Source organism: Acanthochromis polyacanthus, chromosome 2, assembly GCF_021347895.1.
Source record: "Acanthochromis polyacanthus isolate Apoly-LR-REF ecotype Palm Island chromosome 2, KAUST_Apoly_ChrSc, whole genome shotgun sequence".
Classification (NCBI taxonomy): Eukaryota; Metazoa; Chordata; class Actinopteri; family Pomacentridae; genus Acanthochromis; species Acanthochromis polyacanthus.
The window spans coordinates 46,275,464-46,297,917 of NC_067114.1; the positions used below are offsets into that span (position 1 = coordinate 46,275,464).

General features: G+C 36.5%; 1 protein-coding gene and 1 long non-coding RNA gene across 4 annotated transcripts; both read left to right on the forward strand.

The window, feature by feature from the left end:
* Nucleotides 1–366: 366 nt before the first annotated feature.
* taldo1 (transaldolase 1) lies at nt 367–21,200 on the forward strand. The gene is made up of 8 exons (XM_022208746.2): nt 367–552; nt 8,234–8,357; nt 9,400–9,507; nt 9,988–10,119; nt 14,770–14,945; nt 18,849–19,046; nt 20,136–20,281; nt 20,964–21,200. The coding sequence occupies exons 1-8, from the start codon at nt 453–455 to the stop codon at nt 20,991–20,993; spliced, it is 1,014 nt and encodes a 337-aa protein (XP_022064438.1). The 5' UTR covers nt 367–452; the 3' UTR covers nt 20,994–21,200.
* On the forward strand, nt 21,198–22,310 carry LOC127531481 (uncharacterized). 3 transcript variants are annotated; one of them, XR_007938562.1, is made up of 5 exons: nt 21,198–21,308; nt 21,353–21,467; nt 21,537–21,677; nt 21,728–21,898; nt 22,190–22,310. It is a non-coding gene; the product is annotated as an uncharacterized LOC127531481 (long non-coding RNA). The 3 variants fall into 3 exon arrangements; XR_007938563.1 differs by lacking the exons at nt 21,537–21,677; nt 22,190–22,310 and adding an exon at nt 21,922–22,009 and having other exon boundaries at nt 21,353–21,490; nt 21,728–21,829; XR_007938564.1 differs by lacking the exons at nt 21,537–21,677; nt 22,190–22,310 and adding an exon at nt 21,922–22,009 and having other exon boundaries at nt 21,353–21,444; nt 21,728–21,829.
* Nucleotides 22,311–22,454: the final 144 nt, after the last annotated feature.

A 22,454-nucleotide genomic window follows, 5' to 3' on the forward strand; every position in this document is an offset into this window, starting at 1 on the left:
AAAACAACAAATTAAAAAACTTTTTGGTCACGGATATATGCTCCTTTATTTTATTTATTTAAGTTTTTTTTAAAAAAAAATATGTAGCACAGCGAGACAATCAAGAGTCAGCAGACAAACAAAACAAAAAATGATAATAATAAGTTAAATTAATAATTAGCTTCTTGTTTAGTTGAGGAACTCGGATTCAGGACCAGGATTGAAGATATAAATAAAAAATAAAAAATAAAGAGTTAAAGAATTAAAGACGACAGATGGTTTATTTTTAATAAATGAAAATGTGTTTTTAAAAAAACATTTAAACATTTTTAAAATTATTTTTCCGCTCTCACTTCCGGCTGTCCTGCACGCTCCCGCCGCGTCACTCCCCCTCTGTGCGCGCCCCCGCTGCTGACAGTCCGCCCGCGGCCCCTCACGTGCTTTCTGTGTATAAAAGGCTCCAGTGTGTCATCATGTCTACGGTGTCACCGGACAAACGGATGAAGATGGAGTCTGCTCTCAACCAGCTGAAGAAGCACACGGTGGTGGTGGCGGACACCGGAGACTTTAACGGTAACGGGAGCGCTCTTTATTTCTCTGCTAGTCGTTAGCCTGCTAGCATGCTAACCAAACTGACCAGGAAGGCTCTGGTGGATGTGAATGACCGGGGTGTCGGTGTCTGTATCAGTTGGTCCGCCTGCAGCCTGTAGCCGTCCAGGGCGGCTAGTGTTAGCTGCTAACCAAAGTTAACTAACTCAACAGGAGGTTTAAACTAGTTTACCGGTTAGCTAGTGAAGTTAACAACGCGTTAATCCTCTTAGTAGTTATTAGCGTCACTTAGCAACAACTCTAGCTAACTATGCTAACTAACTGACAGTTTTGCTAAATTCTGCTAAAAATATTTACATTCGCCTCCTGGCAGCCACAATAATAACACAACTTGATTTTAATCTTTTTAGGAGTCGTGTTTGTTGTGGAAAATGTACTTTATGTGAGGCTAAAACAAAGTTGTGCACTTTGTGTTTGCGTCCAACGACTTGTAAAAGCGTGATTTTTGCTTCCTCGTTGCTCCTTTTCACGCCTAACAGGAGATTAAAGGTCACATTTCTCAACAGGTCAGAATGAGGAACGGCGTGCAGCAACAGGATCACAGCTAGATGTGATGAAAACTAGAAAGTTCCTGCTGCAGAAAGCTGCAGACTCAGGATGACATGACAGAACTGGTTTATCCTGCAGGCTGCATGAGGAGGCAGTTAGAGCTATTGTTAGCCTGAAATATGTAAATATATGTAGTGTTTTTCTTTTTTAAAGGGACACTGTTAAAATTTATGTCAGCCAGGAAACTCAGACTGACCTTTATGATTTATCATTATTATTTTTATTATTAGAAATTTTGAAAAGTATTTTTTTTGTTAATTTTTATTTGTTTACTTATGCATTTATTGCCATTTTTTTTATTTCAAGTTTTATTAATTAGCACATTTATTTATTTATTTTTATTTTGAATGATGCAGAATTTAATGTTGGATTAATATTAAAACATTTTTAAGGACATTTTTAAAGGACTTCTATATCCACCAACAAACTTGTTTAAATCTCCTCTTATGATTTACCTGTATCATTTATTATTATTTTTAATGTTTATTTTTATTTATTTACTAATGCACTTATTATTTAGATTAATACATAAGTAGATGTGTAAATAAATACTTCAAAATATCCTGAAATAAACTAAAATAGACAAATATGTTATATTTTTATTTTTTAAGGACATTTTTTAAATGACTTCCTTCTACTGTCACTCAGCAAACTCATTTAAATGTCCTCTTATGACTTATTTTTATGATTTATTATTAGAATTATATTTTACTTGACATTGTCAGTACTCATTTATTTACTTTAGAAATTGTTATATTTATTATTTATTTTCTTTAGTATTCAATAAGTACATAAATAGTATAAAGGAAAGAAATGGCAATGAAATAAATAAGAAATTAATCCTGAAAGCAGTAAATGAAGCAATAGGAATAATAATTAATGTAATATTTTTAATTTTAGTATTTATTTCATAGCATATTTGTTATCCTTTTTATTATTGAGTCAAGCTATTGTGTTCCATTGTATGAAAAGACATTTTCTTATACATAAAATAAATAATAATGTAAATAAATCTTCGGTATTAAATATGTAGAAAAAATTACAATGAAATGACTAAATATTAAAATAATCCTGGAAACACTAAATGATGCAATAAAAAAATAAATGAATGTATTTTTTTCTTTCTTTGTAAAATGACATTTTTTTTTTTAGATTAGTACTTCTAAATATTTCATTGCCTCTTTTAGAAAATCTAAAATAAATCTATTAAATTTGTTCATGTATTTAGATATTTCATAGCGTATATTTTTATGACCTAGGTTGTGTTCCACAGGTGGAGGGTATTTACATGAGTTTTAGTTTGTTTTTTACTAATTAATTAGTGATTTAACCAGTTGAACCAGTTTGTGTTGATTCAGACACACAGACAGTAACAGCTGCTTAATAAAACGTCGTCTGTGTTTAAAGAAGGAAATAATTATTTCATTCTCGTGTAACTGTTCTGTTCATTATCTGTTCAATCACAGTTTTTTTTTTCTTGATTTCGGCAGCAGAACGCCACAAAATCAAACACGTCTTCGTTGAGCAACGGGTTGATTAAAGGTTGAGGCGTGTCTGAAGCACTTCAAATGTTTTTACGATAAGATTAGAAAAAAAAATGTAGTTGTCGTGATGGAAAGTTTTCAACCTGATGTTACTCAGAGCAAACAGTGACCGCAGAAGAAATGCAGTAAGATTTAAGTACATTTAGCTTTTGTCTGTAAATTAGAATAAGAATAGAGAAGAAACAAAGTAATGCAGGTAAATTAATACACATAACAGCTAAATATTAAATATAGAGTGACTAAACCAGGGAATCAAACTGATTCTAGTTCAGGACAGCTCCACATTCAGCCCAGTCTGATCTCCAGTAAAAGCACAGCATGAGGGCAAAAAGTTCATTCTGAAAATGTTCACATGTAAGGAATTATCTTTTTACAAACAACATGAACAACCTGAAATTTATGAAGGAAAATAAAATCAATTTCAGCAGCATTATCCCTCAGTTTATCATTTCACAGAGTGTCTACAAAGAAACACAACATTTAGTCATCTGGAACTGAACCACAGAGGATTTTACTTTATGATAAAATTGACAAAGTCAGACAATAAGAGGGGAAAAAAGCAACAAAAACAAGACCAAATATTACAAAAATGAGACAAATAAGAAACGCAAAGCAACAAAAACATGAGACCAACAACAAAAATCAGGCAGAAAAAACACAAACTATTACAAAAATGAGACGCAAAATGACAAAAAAAAGGAGACACGTGACGAAAAACGCAACAAAAAACTAGATAAAAAGTTACAAAGCGACAAACGGCAAAAATGAGACAAAATTACACAAATGAGACCAAAAACAAGAAATAAAACAAAACACAGAATGTCAACAATTAGACAAACACCAGCGAGACAAAAAGGAAACACAAAACGACAAACAAGAAATAATAAAACGACAAAAAAATGAGACCAATGATGTGAAACAAAACAAAAAGACAAGTTAGAAAGCGACAAATCGGCAAAACACAAGTGAGACCAAAAGAAAACTTGAAAACGAGAAATTAAAAAGACAAAATATTACAAAAATGAGACACAAAACAACAATAGAACAATTTAGTGTTTTACTTTATGATCCAAACAACTTGTCATGGTCTAGAAAGGATTTTAAATTTATAGTTTTACTAATTTACAATCTGCAGTTAATGTCTTCTCTGTAATTTTTCCACTTTGATTGGACCCTCTGGAGGACCACTTTTGGTCCACGGGCCTCATGTTGGACAGCCCTGATCTAAAGTAAAACAAGGATGAGCAGCAAAATGTTAAGTTGGTTCAGTGTTGAAGAAACCTGATGAATTAATTGGTTCTCAAAATGGTTAAAAGTGTATTTTAACAGGTAAAGTCATTGCAGCTGCGTGTAAATTCAGTAAAACGACTCATAAAACAGCTGTGTGGGTTTAAGACCTGCCATTGTGCAAATCTGCAAGGACATTCGTAGTATTTTGGAGTGTTTTTATTTTGCAAAGGAATAGATCAAAATGTAGTAATCGTTTGTTGCTGCCTCATTTTTCACTCTTTTCTGACTCCTGCAAATTTTTGTATTTATTTTAAAGGTATCTCAACATTTCTTCCAGTTTTTAGCATTTAAACTCCTTAAATGACTTAAATGACACGTGATTTCTTTCTCAAATCTTTAAACATCCTTCTTTAATTCCGCCTTTACTGTACAGCTAAACTGAAAATCTACTTACTAATGATAATTATTTACAGTTTCAGAGCTCGCGGTTCTAATAATCACGTGTTGCTGCCTCATTTTTTCACTGTTTTTAGTTTAAAATCCTGATATTTGCTCCACTTGCTGTTTGTTTGACGTGTAGCACTTTAAAGTAGTTTTCCACACGGTGATTTCCTGCTTCAGAAAGCTGATCTATAAACTGCAATCTGAGCTGCAGGAGTCGTTCGGTCAGAAAACAAAGGCTCTGTGATCAGAGAAGCGGTCCGTCTGGATTTCTTCAACCGTCCGTTCTGTAAACATGCAACCGGTTTGTGAAATCTGCTTTAATGCTGTAAGATTTGTTGGTTCAGAGACGAGGTTTGATTTCACATCAGGCTGTAGAAACGTCGCAGTGACGAAAGAAAAGTTCTCAGAAAGAGTCTGAAGTAAAAGAGTTGGGAAATTTTTACCCCTCAGTACCCAACAGCCAGCAGAGAAACTGTTTGTTTTTTACCTAATTTAACAGGACTTTAATTAAATCGCACATTGAATTTTTATTGAGTGATGCAGAATTCACTATTAAATAAGTTGGTAGACAAATAAATACATTATCTTAAGACTTACCTGTATTATTTATTATTATATTTTTTCAGCGTCATTAGTATTTATATTTCATTATATTTGCATGTTTGGGGTCTTCCTTATTTGTTTGAAATCTTATAAAGTGTTTTTTCATGTTTATTTTTATTTATTTACTTATGTTTTTAATTCCAGGATTTATTTATCAGCACAATTTTGTTATTTTATTTGATAGTGATGCAGAATTCAATATTAAATAAATACATAGTAAATAAATCCTGAAATTAAAAAACAAATAATGTATGTACTATTTACTTTTTAGACATTTTTAAATGGATTTCCTTCTATTTCAGCCAAAAGACTCTAATTTCCTCATGAGACTTACCTGTTTAAATAATAATAATAATAATTATTATTTTTATTCTCAGCATTATTACTGCTCATTGTCTTTTCATGTTTGGGGTCTCCTTGTTTAAAATTTTAAAGTGTTCTTTCACATTTATTTTTATTTATTACATAATTTTTAAAGATTTATTTAGTAACACAAATTTTTATTTTATTCAGAGCGATGCAGAAATCAAAACTGGATAAATGTAGAAATAAATAAATATTTGAAATAAATAAACCAGTAAATGTATAACTATGTAGTATTTACTTTTTTTTTTTTTTTTTACTGAACATTTCATCAAGTTCTCTGTGAAATAGGAGATTTGTCAAATAATTTCTGACTTGTACTTTCAGCTGAGAACAGATTTGTGCGTTTATTAATGTTGTATTTAACTTATTACTCCAACCTTTTGGGTTTTATTGTCGTTTCAGGTTATAATCATGTAAAAAATGATCTAACTGGCACACCGGTACAGTTGTTTGTTTATTTATCTAACCCGAGCTTGCATTTCAGTTTATTTAATTACGCCTTCCCTCATTATTTATTTATTCTTCTATATTGCGCTAATCTTGAATCTTCAACCCTTTTTTTTTTTTTTTTTTTTTTATTTAGAGCCCATCAGTCACATTTAATCAAACGTGGTTCACAGGTGTGTTTTTAATTACAGATAATCATAAAAATGTTCTGATCTGATAATTATGACTAATTGGAGATTATTATCATCATGGAATAATTGCAGTTATTTTCTTAATTAGCTGTTAGAACTGCAGGAAACTAGAAAAGAGCCTTCATTACTTTAAAAAGAAAGCGGCGTCGTTCAGCTGTCCAACAAGCTGAAATACTTTATGATGAAACATTTGAGAGAAATCTGTGTTTTCCTGGTAGTTCTGAATATATTTGAACATAAATGTCTAAACTGTTGAGTTTCTAATCTGCAGCAGTGAGTCTGAGGTCTGCATTTATGTCTATTTTATAATCTAAAGAAGTTTCCAGGTCAGAGCAGCAGGATTTAATTAAATATTCGTGAGCTGTTTGGTCTGCAGAGCCGTCACAACAAAGCCGACTCTGTTCTTCAGCTCGTCCTGCAAACAAACGTTCTGCAGACGGTTTGGACTCGATCAGATGTTGGAGAACATTCCTGAAGCTCCGCTCTGATCTAAACTCTTCTGGTGGCTTTACATCATTTGACAGCCGTCCACCGATCATACAGGCCCAGAACGGAGACATGTTCAGCTGGAATTCATGAGTAAAGGTTAAAATATGAACGCTAACACCACCAGTTAAGCTGAGTTGTCTGCAGAATTATTACATTTATGTGCGTTTTTATTTTTATCTTTGTGTGGCATCAGTCAGTTTAGACATTTATGAAAAACAGATTTCTGTCAGATGCATGAACACAGACCAAACCTGCAGCATCTAAATGATCAGAATTAACAATAAAAATAGCTTTTATTTATTTCTACCCAGTTTTATCAATAGTGCTTTAATTTACTCAACAAACAGACACTTTTGGTTTTTTTTAAATGGTCAGAAATGACTGGAAAATGCAGAGATTTCATTTTAGAAAATTATTTTTAACTGCTTTTGTTAAGTCGAGCATAATGGACATTTATGTTCATGAAATGGTCAAAAATACCAGAAAAATATTCATTTTAATTTATTTTCACCCATTTTTGTGAATATTAGATTAATTTACTCAACTTAATGGACATTTTTGTAAATCAAATGATCAGAAATTACTGGAAAATGCAGAGATTTCTGTCAAGTAAGTTAACCTGACAAAATCATCATAATAAATGGATATAGAAAATATTTTTTTCATTTACCAAAACATTACGGACGTTTTTATTCATTAAATGATCAGAAATGACTGGACACGTTTATCTGAAGCTTCAAACCAAAGAGTTTTATTATTCTGAGCTGTTTTTAAACCACTAATGACTCGTTTAGGTCCACATTAGCGGATAATCGTTTTTTTCTTCTGTTCATTGTAAATCTGCTGGAGTTGCAGCATCACGATGATTCTCAGGAACGCATTAAAACTCAACATAATGAAAAAAGAAAAACCTTTACAGTCACATAAATGACTCTGATTTTATGAAAAACTCTGCTTCGCTGTCTCTGGTTTACCTGAATCTTTACAGCATTAAATCTTATTTTCTGAGTCATTAATTTACAGAAATGTCCCATTGACCCACTTTCAGCAGGTTTTTTACTCCTCGTATTTATTTTTGAGGCTGTTTGATGACCAATATCTAATAAAATAATCTATAAAATACTATGTTTGTATCAGATAATGAGCTGGAGACTTAATGAACACGGTGTACGTTCAAATTTAAGTTAAATATTTTACATTTTCATGAGTATTTCCCCAAAATCTTTAGACTCAATAATTCTATAATCAACTTTTAATAAAAATCAATCGCCCTTAATTCCTTTATTTTTCATTTAGGTGGTTTTAAACTTATATTTGTTTCTAGGACGAGAAGAATAAACTGTATTTAATGTGAAGGGTTTTCCAATAAACTGTTTCTACACTAGATGGAGCCGTTTTCTACCCAACAACCGCCGTATCACATTAATGTCTGTTTGTTTTCCTCTGTGTGGATTTTTCTGCCAATAAAGACTAATATTTAATTTGTACACATTAGATAATCATAATAATTAATAAAAAAATATTGCAGCACAGAGGACAGATCAAAAATATCAGAAAAACAGTTTAAATAAGTGTTATTTCTAGTGTCTGTAACTGAACTGTTCTCCGTCCTGCAGCCATCGATGAGCACAAACCTCATTCTAAACCGTCTGTATTCAGTTATTTCTAAACATTTTTCCCTGTTTTCTGTCCTGCAGCCATCGATGAGCACAAACCTCATTCTAAACCGTCTGTATTGGGTTATTTCTAAACATTTTCTCCTGTTTTTTCTCCGTCCTGCAGCCATCGATGAGTACAAACCTCAGGATGCCACCACCAACCCGTCTCTGATCCTGGCTGCTGCTAAGATGCCGGCGTACCAACATCTGGTGGATCAGGCCATCAAATATGGCATCTCTAAGGGCGGGTAGGAGGAGAAAACCAGCACGTTCTGATTAAAACAGGGAGTTTAACCACATATTTAATGTTATTATTACTCTTACCGATGCTGATTATTGACATGGTGCTCTTTTTGATTTTTCTTTAAGAGGAAAAAACTAAAGTAAAAATAATAACCTAAGATTATCTATATTTTCTCATGATGTCATATAAAAGTAAATGACTCTCCTAGAGCACAACAGTGATGGTTTAACTGTGTTGTAAATCAATAAAGTAGTCGAATAAGGTGATAATTGAAATGCTTCATTAAGATAAGATGATCTTTTATTCCTCCCCACGTCAGGAAATTCATAATTAGTGTAATAATTATTTGCAGCAAAACAAACATGCACAAATCACTTTATTACTTTACATCTTCCTTTCTTTATTTTCTTTATTTTCTTCCTTCCTTTTTTCTGACTTTCTTTCTTTCTTGTGTTGCTTCTTTCTTTCTCTCTCTCTTTCTTGTGTTGCTTCTTTCTTTCTTTCTTTCTTTCTTTCTTGTTTTGCTTCTTTCTTTCTTGTTTTGCTTCTTTCTTTCTTGTGTTGCTTCTTTCTTTCTTTCTTGTTTTGCTTCTTTCTTTCTTTCTTGTTTTGCTTCTTTCTTTCTTTCTTGTTTTGCTTCTTTCTTTCTTTTTTGTTTTGCTTCTTTCTTGTTTTTTGCCTTTCTTTCCGTCTCTCTTTCTGTCTGTTTCTTTCTTCAGAGATGATCTATTCATCCAGTATTCTAGATTATGAATTATTACAATGACAAATAACAGAGAGAGTTTCTGTTTTTTTTATCTTTAATAGTTTCTGAGATATTGTTGTTCAAACAGAATCGGATTTAATGTGAGAAACATTATAAAATCTATCTCTAAAAATGATTTTCAGTCTGTAGTTTGACATATTTCAAATATCTGTATTTTATGATGAACAGGTGTTGAAGAAAGTCGAGCAGAAGGACCCGGATGATGTGAAGTTTAATAAACACGATCAGTCTTTGTGTTTTCAGACATTTAATCCTCGTCTTTCTGTCCGTTTCCGTCCAGAACCGATGAGGAGCAGGTGGCCAACACCATGGACAAGCTGTTCGTCAGCTTCGGTCTGGAGATCCTGAAGAAGGTTCCGGGTCGAGTCTCCACCGAGGTGGATGCCAGGTGAGTTAGCCAAGCTTTAATACTTGACTTAAGGTGAATATTTTATATTATTTATTTTAAAATATCTATACATTTTATTCATTTATTGTCCCTGTATTTATTTTTCCCCTATGCCATATATGTTTAATTACTTAGAGCTTGATCCTGTGTTTTGTTTTTTTTCTTGTCCAAAAATGTTGCACAAGTTGATTTCAGGTGTATTTTTATAAGAAGAAAAACCCAAGGATTTTAACTGTTTTATTCTCTTAAATTCAATGCATTCTTCATGGACTCAGATGTGAATAATGGCTGTAAAACTGAGCCATTTTGCAGCCATCTTCCATAAAGTTATTCCCATTTTTCCACATTTAACAGACTAATCTAGGACCAGTGACCCACAGACGACCCGAATCCTCTAACCAACCTGGACTGGAACACTGTGAGACAGAAAGATAAACGGCTCAGATGTGAACTCAAACTTCTGCTGCTGTTTGTTCTCAGGTTGTCTTTCGATAAAGATGAGATGGTGGCCAAAGCCCTGAAGCTCATCTCCCTCTACGAGGAAGCAGGAATCGGCAAAGATCGAGTTCTCATCAAGCTGTCGTCGACGTGGGAGGGAATCCAGGCCGGCAAGTGAGTCCGGCATGTTCTGAGTTAGCTGAGCTTTAATACGTGACTTTAGATGATTTACGTGAGTTAGCTGAGCTTTAATACGTGACTTTAGATGATTTACGTGAGTTAGCTGAGCTTTAATACGTGACTTTAGATGATTTACATGAGTTAGCTGAGCTTTAATACGTGACTTTAGATGATTTACGTGAGTTAGCTGAGCTTTAATACGTGACTTTAGATGATTTACATGAGTTAGCTGAGCTTTAATACGTGACTTTAGATGATTTACATGAGTTAGCTGAGCTTTAATACGTGACTTTAGATGATTTACATGAGTTAGCTGAGCTTTAATGTGTGACTTTAGATGATTTACATGAGTTAGCTGAGCTTTAATACGTGACTTTAGATGATTTACATGAGTTAGCTGAGCTTTAATACGTGACTTTAGATGATTTACATGAGTTAGCTGAGCTTTAATACGTGACTTTAGATGATTTACATGAGTTAGCTGAGCTTTAATGTGTGACTTTAGATGATTTACATGAGTTAGCTGAGCTTTAATACGTGACTTTAGATGATTTACATGAGTTAGCTGAGCTTTAATACGTGACTTTAGATGATTTACATGAGTTAGCTGAGCTTTAATACGTGACTTTAGATGATTTACATGAGTTAGCTGAGCTTTAATACGTGACTTTAGATGATTTACATGAGTTAGCCGAGCTTTAATACGTGACTTTAGATGATTTACATGAGTTAGCTGAGCTTTAATGTGTGACTTTAGATGATTTACATGAGTTAGCCGAGCTTTAATGTGTGACTTTAGATGATTTACATGAGTTAGCTGAGCTTTAATGTGTGACTTTAGATGATTTACATGAGTTAGCTGAGCTTTAATACGTGACTTTAGATGATTTACATGAGTTAGCTGAGCTTTAATGTGTGACTTTAGATGATTTACATGAGTTAGCTGAGCTTTAATGTGTGACTTTAGATGATTTACATGAGTTAGCTGAGCTTTAATACGTGACTTTAGATGATTTACATGAGTTAGCTGAGCTTTAATACGTGACTTTAGATGATTTACATGAGTTAGCTGAGCTTTAATACGTGACTTTAGATGATTTACATGAGTTAGCTGAGCTTTAATACGTGACTTTAGATGATTTACATGAGTTAGCTGAGCTTTAATACGTGACTTTAGATGATTTACATGAGTTAGCCGAGCTTTAATACGTGACTTTAGATGATTTACATGAGTTAGCTGAGCTTTAATGTGTGACTTTAGATGATTTACATGAGTTAGCCGAGCTTTAATGTGTGACTTTAGATGATTTACATGAGTTAGCTGAGCTTTAATGTGTGACTTTAGATGATTTACATGAGTTAGCTGAGCTTTAATACGTGACTTTAGATGATTTACATGAGTTAGCTGAGCTTTAATGTGTGACTTTAGATGATTTACATGAGTTAGCTGAGCTTTAATGTGTGACTTTAGATGATTTACATGAGTTAGCCGAGCTTTAATACGTGACTTTAGATGATTTACATGAGTTAGCTGAGCTTTAATGTGTGACTTTAGATGATTTACATGAGTTAGCTGAGCTTTAATACGTGACTTTAGATGATTTACATGAGTTAGCTGAGCTTTAATACGTGACTTTAGATGATTTACATGAGTTAGCTGAGCTTTAATGTGTGACTTTAGATGATTTACATGAGTTAGCTGAGCTTTAATACGTGACTTTAGATGATTTACATGAGTTAGCTGAGCTTTAATGTGTGACTTTAGATGATTTACATGAGTTAGCTGAGCTTTAATACGTGACTTTAGATGATTTACATGAGTTAGCTGAGCTTTAATGTGTGACTTTAGATGATTTACATGAGTTAGCTGAGCTTTAATGTGTGACTTTAGATGATTTACATGAGTTAGCTGAGCTTTAATACGTGACTTTAGATGATTTACATGAGTTAGCTGAGCTTTAATACGTGACTTTAGATGATTTACATGAGTTAGCTGAGCTTTAATACGTGACTTTAGATGATTTACATGAGTTAGCTGAGCTTTAATACGTGACTTTAGATGATTTACATGAGTTAGCTGAGCTTTAATGTGTGACTTTAGATGATTTACATGAGTTAGCTGAGCTTTAATACGTGACTTTAGATGATTTACATGAGTTAGCTGAGCTTTAATACGTGACTTTAGATGATTTACATGAGTTAGCTGAGCTTTAATACGTGACTTTAGATGATTTACATGAGTTAGCTGAGCTTTAATACGTGACTTTAGATGATTTACATGAGTTAGCTGAGCTTTAATACGTGACTTTAGATGATTTACATGAGTTAGCTGAGCTTTAATACGTGACTTTAGATGATTTACATGAGTTAGCTGAGCTTTAATACGTGACTTTAGATGATTTACATGAGTTAGCCGAGCTTTAATGTGTGACTTTAGATGATTTACATGAGTTAGCCGAGCTTTAATACGTGACTTTAGATGATTTACATGAGTTAGCTGAGCTTTAATACGTGACTTTAGATGATTTACATGAGTTAGCTGAGCTTTAATACGTGACTTTAGATGATTTACATGAGTTAGCTGAGCTTTAATACGTGACTTTAGATGATTTACATGAGTTAGCTGAGCTTTAATACGTGACTTTAGATGATTTACATGAGTTAGCTGAGCTTTAATGTGTGACTTTAGATGATTTACATGAGTTAGCTGAGCTTTAATACGTGACTTTAGATGATTTACATGAGTTAGCTGAGCTTTAATGTGTGACTTTAGATGATTTACATGAGTTAGCTGAGCTTTAATACGTGACTTTAGATGATTTACATGAGTTAGCTGAGCTTTAATACGTGACTTTAGATGATTTACATGAGTTAGCTGAGCTTTAATACGTGACTTTAGATGATTTACATGAGTTAGCTGAGCTTTAATACGTGACTTTAGATGATTTACATGAGTTAGCTGAGCTTTAATGTGTGACTTTAGATGATTTACATGAGTTAGCTGAGCTTTAATACGTGACTTTAGATGATTTACATGAGTTAGCTGAGCTTTAATGTGTGACTTTAGATGATTTACATGAGTTAGCTGAGCTTTAATACGTGACTTTAGATGATTTACATGAGTTAGCTGAGCTTTAATACGTGACTTTAGATGATTTACATGAGTTAGCTGAGCTTTAATACGTGACTTTAGATGATTTACATGAGTTAGCTGAGCTTTAATACGTGACTTTAGATGATTTACATGAGTTAGCTGAGCTTTAATGTGTGACTTTAGATGATTTACATGAGTTAGCCGAGCTTTAATACGTGACTTTAGATGATTTACATGAGTTAGCTGAGCTTTAATACGTGACTTTAGATGATTTACATGAGTTAGCTGAGCTTTAATGTGTGACTTTAGATGATTTACATGAGTTAGCTGAGCTTTAATACGTGACTTTAGATGATTTACATGAGTTAGCTGAGCTTTAATGTGTGACTTTAGATGATTTACATGAGTTAGCTGAGCTTTAATGTGTGACTTTAGATGATTTACATGAGTTAGCCGAGCTTTAATTCGTGACTTTAGATGATTTACATGAGTTAGCCGAGCTTTAATACGTGACTTTAGATGATTTACATGAGTTAGCTGAGCTTTAATACGTGACTTTAGATGATTTACATGAGTTAGCTGAGCTTTAATACGTGACTTTAGATGATTTGCAGAATCCAGGGTTCATAAACCTTCACTGAAACCATCTGAGCTGAGAGCTGCAGCTTTGAAAGACAGAACAATAAAAATCACAGCGTTTATCCTTTAAAAATGAAGCTAAACTTCAGAAGCTGTTCTCTTTATTTAAACAGGATTTACTCAAACACCAGGCTGTAAAATGATGAATAGTTGTTTAACCCTCGTGTCGTCCTACAGGTCAAATTAACCCGTTTGAAAATGTGGAAAAAATATATTTTCACATCTGATGTCCACATTTTCAACATTTTTGGGAAATCTTTGAACATCTTTTGGTGGAGGAAAAAAAAAGAAATGTTAAAGTATATAAAATAAATGACAAGTAATAAAAATAAATGACAAGAAAAATATAAAATGCAAAATGTCCCAGTTAGATAATGTGCAAATGTTGACGTGTAGTGAGACAGAGTGAGTGTTTATTAGTCATTTTAGACATTTTTATGATCATTTTAATGATGTTTTAGTCGTTCTGTACAGAATTTGAGTCACTTTGGATCATTTTTTGGGACATAACTGAAGGAATTTTGGACCTTTTTGTCATTTTGAACAAATATTTTGTAATTATTTGGGACATTTTTGTTAATTTTCACAATTTTGAATCATTCTCGATCCAGATTTATCACTTTTTAATGAACTTTTTCCGTCATTTCTGAGCCTCAGAACTTGATCAGTTTGGTTTCTCCAGCAGAAAGACTCCAGTTCCCATTCACCATAAATGAGCTAAACTGTGCAGTAAATGATGTACAGATGTGAAAATGTTTTATTTGGTGTAAACAGTGTGCCAGACTGTTTGTTAGTTGTGTTTTTTTATATGTTTTGTGAGTGTTTGCTGCCCTCCTACATGTCTATAATGTCATGTCCAGCTTGTTGTAAACATGCCTTCATAACTAAACGTGTTGTTTTTTCCTGTTCAGGGTGCTGGAGGAGAAGCACGGCGTTCACTGCAACATGACGCTGCTGTTCTCGTTCGCTCAGGCCGTGGCCTGTGCCGAGGCCAAGGTGACGCTCATATCGCCGTTCGTGGGACGAATCCTCGACTGGTACAAAGAAAACACCGACAAGAAGAGCTACGAGCCTCAGGAAGACCCAGGTAGCTGCAGAGAGAACACACTCAGAGCTTGTAGAACTATGGAGGGAAGCAGAAGGAATGCAGGTTTAAATGAATGAACTAGTGTCATCAGAAGGTGTTCCATAGAGAGCGTAAAATCAGAAAGAAGAAGAAACTAAACTGATGCTGTTTTTGAGATGATAATGGCAGAGAAGACTTCAGGAGTTGATTTCAGTCGAGCAACATGTAAATATCCTGCAATTTCTTTTTAATTCTTTTTTTGGTGATTTTTGCATCTCTTTGGGGTCAATTTGCATCTTTTTGTGGCTATTTTGCATCTTGTTGGGGTCATTTTGTATCTTTTTGGGGTTGTTTTGGCTCCTTTTGTGGTAGTTTTGCATCTTTTCGTAGTAATTCTGCATCTCTTTGGGGTGAATTTGCAGCTTTTTGTGGATATTTTGCATTTGTTTGGGGCCATTTTACGTTTTTTTGTGTTTTTTTTTTTTTTTTTTTTACATCTTTTTGTCGTAATTTTGCATCTTTTTGGGGTCTTTTTGTGGTCGTTTTGTATCTTTTTGGGGTTGTTTTGGCTCCTTTTGTGGTAGTTTTGCATCTTTTCGTAGTAATTCTGCGTCTAATTGTGGTCATTGTTCATCTTTTTATTGTGAATTTGTAGTTTTTTTGTAGTAAGTTTGCATCGTTGTCGCTTTGCATCTTTTTGTGGTCGCTTTGCAGTTTTTGTCGTACTTTTGCGTCTTTTTGTTATTTTGCACGCTTTATGGTGATTTTGTGTCTTTTTATCGTAAAAATTCCTCAGATTTTCTGAAGACAAACCCAGATGTGGTGTTCAGACTGCCACTCCTTTAGTGGATGTAAAACTGATCTGGTGTCAGTTTTTACCAGAACTCAGATGTTTCTCCTCCTAAATGTCCTGGTTCTATCTGCTGGACGGATGAAGTTCTGAGGCTCAGAAATGATGGAAAAAGTCCATTAAAAGTGATAAATCTGGACCCATAACTGCAGAAATATTCCCAGTATGAAGGTAAAACTGTTTTCCTTCACACAGTTGATGGTTTACAGCTTTTTCTGGGTCCTAGATTCCACCACCAGGTGCTGACAGTTTGCTAGCTGCTGTACCAGCGTCTACAGACACGCTGGAAATGTAGTTTTACAGTAAAACGTTTTTACAGGTAGAACGTAGCTGAGCTACACTGAGCTCAGACAGGCTGGATAAACGCTTCTGTTCAGTTCAACCTCGTTTTTCACAGTTTTCCATGTTTAAAAACGCAGTGATTGGTCCAATGAAAACCACATTTCTAGTTATAAATGCAGCTCTGAGTCAGATTAAAATGTAGTGGGTTTTTTTTTCAGGTTGGACGCGTTTGGAAAATCTAGAAGCAAATTTCTGCCTTTTTCCTGGAACTTTTTGCCCAAACTTCTATCGATTTAAGAATTTTTAATCTGTTAAAAATCTATTTTAATGAAAGTTTGAGTTGATGTGAAGCTGCTTTTGTATTTTATAAAACATGTTTGAGTGTCGTAGCGCCAGCAGAGTTCAGATCAGAGGAACAGAGCGTCCTGATGACAATAACAGGTTAATTATGATGTTTTTATTGATGCAGAAGAACTTTAACGCCTCACAAATGACTGCAGTTAACTAATAATCATCAAATAGTTCAGTTTGTACACAGGAGTTGGAATAATGATGATGATCCTCATTTCTTTGTTATTCTTCCCTCTCCTTTCTTCCTCCTCCTCTATCTCTTCCTCTTCCTCCTCCTTCTCTATCTCTTCCTCTTCCTCCTCCTCCTCTATCTCCTCCTCCTCTTCCTCCTTCTCTATCTCTTCCTCCTCTTCCTCCTTCTCTATCTCTTCCTCCTCTTCCTCCTCCTCTATCTCCTCCTCCTCTTCCTCCTTCTCTATCTCTTCCTCCTCTTCCTCCTCCTCTATCTCCTCCTCCTCTTCCTCCTTCTCTATCTCTTCCTCCTCTTTCTCTATCTCTTCCTCCTCTTCCTCCTCCTCCTCCTCTATCTCCTCCTCCTCTTCCTCCTTCTCTATCTCTTCCTCCTCTTCCTCCTCCTCTATCTCCTCCTCCTCTTCCTCCTTCTCTATCTCTTCCTCCTCTTCCTCCTTCTCTATCTCTTCCTCCTCTTCCTCCTTCTCTATCTCTTCCTCCTCTTCCTCCTTCTCTATCTCTTCCTCCTCTTCCTCCTTCTCTATCTCTTCCTCCTCTTCCTCCTTCTCTATCTCTTCCTCCTCTTCCTCCTCCTCCTCCTCCTCTATCTCCTCCTCCTCTTCCTCCTTCTCTATCTCTTCCTCCTCTTCCTCCTCCTCTATCTCTTCCTCCTCTTCCTCCTCCTCCTCCTCCTCTATCTCCTCCTCCTCTTCCTCCTTCTCTATCTCTTCCTCCTCTTCCTCCTCCTCCTCCTCTATCTCCTCCTCCTCTTCCTCCTTCTCTATCTCTTCCTCCTCCTCTTCCTCCTTCTCTATCTCTTCCTCCTCTTCCTCCTTCTCTATCTCTTCCTCCTCTTCCTCCTCCTCTATCTCTTCCTCCTCTTCCTCCTCCTCTATCTCCTCTTCCTCCTTCTCTATCTCTTCCTCCTCTTCCTCCTTCTCTATCTCTTCCTCCTCTTCCTCCTCCTCCTCCTCCTCTTCCTCCTTCTCTATCTCCTCCTCTTCCTCCTCTTCCTCCTTCTCTATCTCTTCCTCCTTCTCTATCTCTTCCTCCTCCTCTTCCTCCTCTATCTCCTCCTCCTCTTCCTCCTTCTCTATCTCCTCCTCCTCTTCCTCCTCTTCCTCCTTCTCTATCTCTTCCTCCTCCTCCTTCTCTATCTCCTCCTCCTCTTCCTCCTTCTCTATCTCCTCCTTCTCTATCTCTTCCTCCTCCTCCTCCTTCTCTATCTCTTCCTCCTCTTCCTCCTTCTCTATCTCCTCCTCCTCTTCCTCCTTCTCTATCTCTTCCTCCTCTTCCTCCTTCTCTATCTCCTCCTCCTCTTCCTCCTTCTCTATCTCCTCCTCCTCTTCCTCCTTCTCTATCTCTTCCTCCTCCTCCTCCTTCTCTATCTCTTCCTCCTCTTCCTCCTTCTCTATCTCTTCCTCCTCTTCCTCCTTCTCTATCTCTTCCTCCTCTTCCTCCTTCTCTATCTCTTCCTCCTCCTCCTCCTCTTCCTCCTCTATCTCCTCCTCCTCTTCCTCCTTCTCTATCTCCTCCTCCTCTTCCTCCTCTTCCTCCTTCTCTATCTCTTCCTCCTCTTCCTCCTCCTCTATCTCCTCCTCCTCTTCCTCCTTCTCTATCTCTTCCTCCTCCTCCTTCTCTATCTCCTCCTCCTCTTCCTCCTTCTCTATCTCCTCCTTCTCTATCTCTTCCTCCTCTTCCTCCTTCTCTATCTCTTCCTCCTCTTCCTCCTTCTCTATCTCTTCCTCCTCCTCCTTCTCTATCTCCTCCTCCTCTTCCTCCTTCTCTATCTCCTCCTTCTCTATCTCTTCCTCCTCTTCCTCCTTCTCTATCTCTTCCTCCTCTTCCTCCTTCTCTATCTCCTCCTCCTCTTCCTCCTTCTCTATCTCTTCCTCCTCCTCTATCTCCTCCTCCTCTTCCTCCTTCTCTATCTCTTCCTCCTCCTCCTCCTTCTCTATCTCTTCCTCCTCTTCCTCCTTCTCTATCTCTTCCTCCTCTTCCTCCTTCTCTATCTCTTCCTCCTCTTCCTCCTTCTCTATCTCTTCCTCCTCTTCCTCCTTCTCTATCTCTTCCTCCTCTTCCTCCTCCTCTATCTCCTCCTCCTCTTCCTCCTTCTCTATCTCTTCCTCCTCCTCCTCCTTCTCTATCTCTTCCTCCTCTTCCTCCTTCTCTATCTCTTCCTCCTCTTCCTCCTTCTCTATCTCTTCCTCCTCTTCCTCCTTCTCTATCTCTTCCTCCTCTTCCTCCTCCTCTGTCTCCTCCTCCTCCAGGCGTTGTGAGTGTGACTAAGATCTTTAACTACTATAAGAAGTTTGGCTACACTACGGTGGTGATGGGCGCCTCCTTCAGGAACACCGGGGAGGTGAAGGCTCTGGCCGGCTGTGACCTCCTCACCATCTCTCCTGGTCTGCTGGCCGAGCTGAGCCAGGACCACAGCGCCGTCAGCCAGATGCTCAGCGTGGACAAAGGTACAGATAAATGATCCTGGTTTAATGATGTCACTACGATCAGCTGCATGCTAATGATGATGTCATCATCTGGTGGACAGGACGTTCTACAGAGACAATAGAACATAAAACAGAGCGTTCTGCTGTCACAGGATGAAGGTCTGAACAAACCCTGGAGGGCTCAGATGAGAAGAACCAGATTTGCTGCTTCTGCTCTGACAGAAAACAAACGTAGGGGTGGAGGAAATATGATTCTTTGATGCATCGTGATTCTGACGTGATGAATCTGAATCATCCAAATTTAAATCTGTTAAAGTAATGCAGAAGGTTGTAAGTGATGCAGAGCTAAGAAGCGCGGTACTTCAGCTTCTACAACGTCCTGTAGAAGCAAACTGGACCAGAGCCTTATCCGTTATCTATTTACTGCTGCAGACTGTAGAGCCCAGATACTCCATCTAATCCAGACACTCTACAGTATACACAGATTAAAGATGCATCAATAATCCATTTATAATCAAATCATAGCTCCTGAATCGTTATCGAATCGAGAGGTGCCAAAGATTCACACCATGACTAGTACTAACGTGTTTTATTTCCCCTACAATCTGTATTATTTAATATGATTTTAATGTGAAAACTGGCAGTAAAATCAATATATTACAAGGTTTATGTTGTAGCGTTCTCTGGTGGTGGTAGTCAGGGTAATTATAGCAGTACCAATCACAGTAGTAGTTCTAGCAGCAATAATAGCAGTACTAGTGGCAATAATGTTGTTGTACTAAGTAACTACTAGTAGTAGAGTAACAGTAGTAGTGTCAGAAGTAGTCACAGCAATGGTAGTACCAGCAGCAGAAGTAGTACTCGTGTTTGATTTCTAGGTTTTGTCTGAAAAATGAGCCAAATCTGATATTTCCTCAAATTCTTTGTTGTATTTAAAAATCCTCCATAAATTAGTTTTTTTTTTCTGTAAAAACATTGAGTTCCTCCATGAAGCCTTCAGAGAACAACCATGAGATTATAATTATTCAGAGGATTATAAACGGTTAAATATCTTTAGTGAGTAGAGCCTCCATGTTTCCAATCAGTTCTTCTGCTCCGTTTGTCCTCCAGCCAAGTCCTGTGATCTGGAGAAGATCCACCTGGATGAGAAGGACTTCCGCTGGCAGCACAACGAGGACCGCATGGCCGTGGAGAAGCTCTCTGACGGAATCCGCAAGTTTGCTGCTGACGCCATCAAACTGGAGGCCGTGATCAAGGTATTAAAATAAAGTCAAATGTAAAATAAATGAAATGCATAAAGTACAAAACTGAAGTAATTTATTTCAAACCTAAATGAGATTAAATCTAGTTAAAAGATACAATAAAATGTATAAATGGAGTCAAATATATAAATACATTAAAACTGGTGAAATATAAAATTAATACAGTGAAAAAATGTAACCTTATGGTCAAATGTAAATTAAATAATATAAATAGTTCAAATAAATTGAATACAGTAAAAAAAGAATAAAAATACAGTAAAAGGAAGAAGTAACTGTCAAATATAAAACAAAATTAATAAATACAATAAAAATGTAAATGAATACTTTAAAAATGTAAACTCATGGTCAAATGTAAATTAAATAATATAGAGTAAAAATAAGGAGCATAAGTACCTGAAGATGTTTTATTTAGTTACATTGGAGATTTTTAGCACCAAAACTGACAGAATTACTCACTAATTTAATTTTATTTTGGTCAAAATGGAACAAAATCATCATTTTTACATTTTAAGGACATTAGTAGCTGAACATAAGGAGATTTTATTTTGTTAAATTTATGATTTTGCTGCTTTTTCCTGTTTATTTTGTGGAGACTGTGAAGCATTTAGAATTTCTGAGCCTGAAGATTTAAACAGTAAAACCTCGTCCTGATCTCTGCTGTTTTATTTTCTTCCAGGAGAAGATGAACGTGAAGAACGGCCAGTAACAGACGGATGCTGGTGTTTTGGACCAAACTGCTCTGATTTAACTTTGTTTCTGACCAAATGTAAAAATACATCTCCACCTGGTTGTAATAAAATCTCTATTTATAGAATCTGACCAGAACCTCAGTAAAACATCACAGACTCTTTTTACTACTTCTTGTCATCATTCCTTCAAATGTTACGTCTTTAATAAAGAAAGAGCTCCTCAATGTCTGTCCGCCTGCTTCTTTACCACCTGTTCACTCACTGAGCAGCTAGAGCTGATCCTGGTTCAGGTAGAGCTGATCCTGGTTCAGGTAGAGCTGATCCTGGTTCAGGTAGAGCTGATCCTGGTTCAGGTAAAGAGCTGATCCTGGTTCAGGTAAAGAGCTGATCCTGGTTCAGGTAAAGAGCTGATCCTGGTTCAGGTAAAGAGCTGATCCTGGTTCAGGTAAAGAGCTGATCCTGGTTCAGGTAAAGAGCTGATCCTGGTTCAGGTAAAGAGCTGATCCTGGTTCAGGTAAAGAGCTGATCCTGGTTCAGTGTAAGAGCTGATCCTGGTTCAGGTAAGGAGCTGATCCTGGTTCAGGTAAGGAACTGATCCTGGTTCAGGTAAAGAGCTGATCCTGGTTCAGGTAGGAGCTAGAGCTGATCCTGGTTCAGGTAGAGCTGATCCTGGTTCAGGTAAAGAGCTGATCCTGGTTCAGGTAGGAGCTAGAGCTGATCCTGGTTCAGGTAGGAGCTGATCCTGGTTCAGGTAAAGAGCTGATCCTGGTTCAGGTAAAGAGCTGATCCTGGTTCAGGTAGGAGCTAGAGCTGATCCTGGTTCAGGTAGGAGCTAGAGCTGATCCTGGTTCAGGTAAAGAGCTGATCCTGGCTCAGGTAAAGAGCTGATCCTGGCTCAGGTAAAGAGCTGATCCTGGCTCAGGTAAAGAGCTGATCCTGGTTCAGGTAGGAGCTAGAGCTGATCCTGGTTCAGGTAGGAGCTAGAGCTGATCCTGGTTCAGGTAGGAGCTAGAGCTGATCCTGGTTCAGGTAAGGAGCTGATCCTGGTTCAGGTAAGGAGCTGATCCTGGTTCAGGTAAAGAGCTGATCCTGGTTCAGGTAAAGAGCTGATCCTGGCTCAGGTAAAGAGCTGATCCTGGTTCAGGTAAGGAGCTGATCCTGGTTCAGGTAAGGAGCTGATCCTGGTTCAGGTAAAGAGCTGATCCTGGTTCAGGTAAAGAGCTGATCCTGGTTCAGGTAAGGAGCTGATCCTGGTTCAGGTGTGTTCAGGTATGTGGAGTGAAGCTCCGCCTCCAGACAGTGTCTTTAAAAAGCTCTGGTTCGTCCAGTTTGACTCCATTCTGAAGCAGCAGGAAGAAGAAACACAAACTCAGTTTTGATTTTAGGACAGAAACAGCAGCGAGTGGTTGAAGGTAAAAAATAATTTATTCATTTAAATGTTTTAAATTTAGGATTAGGATGCTTTAAAGGATTATTCT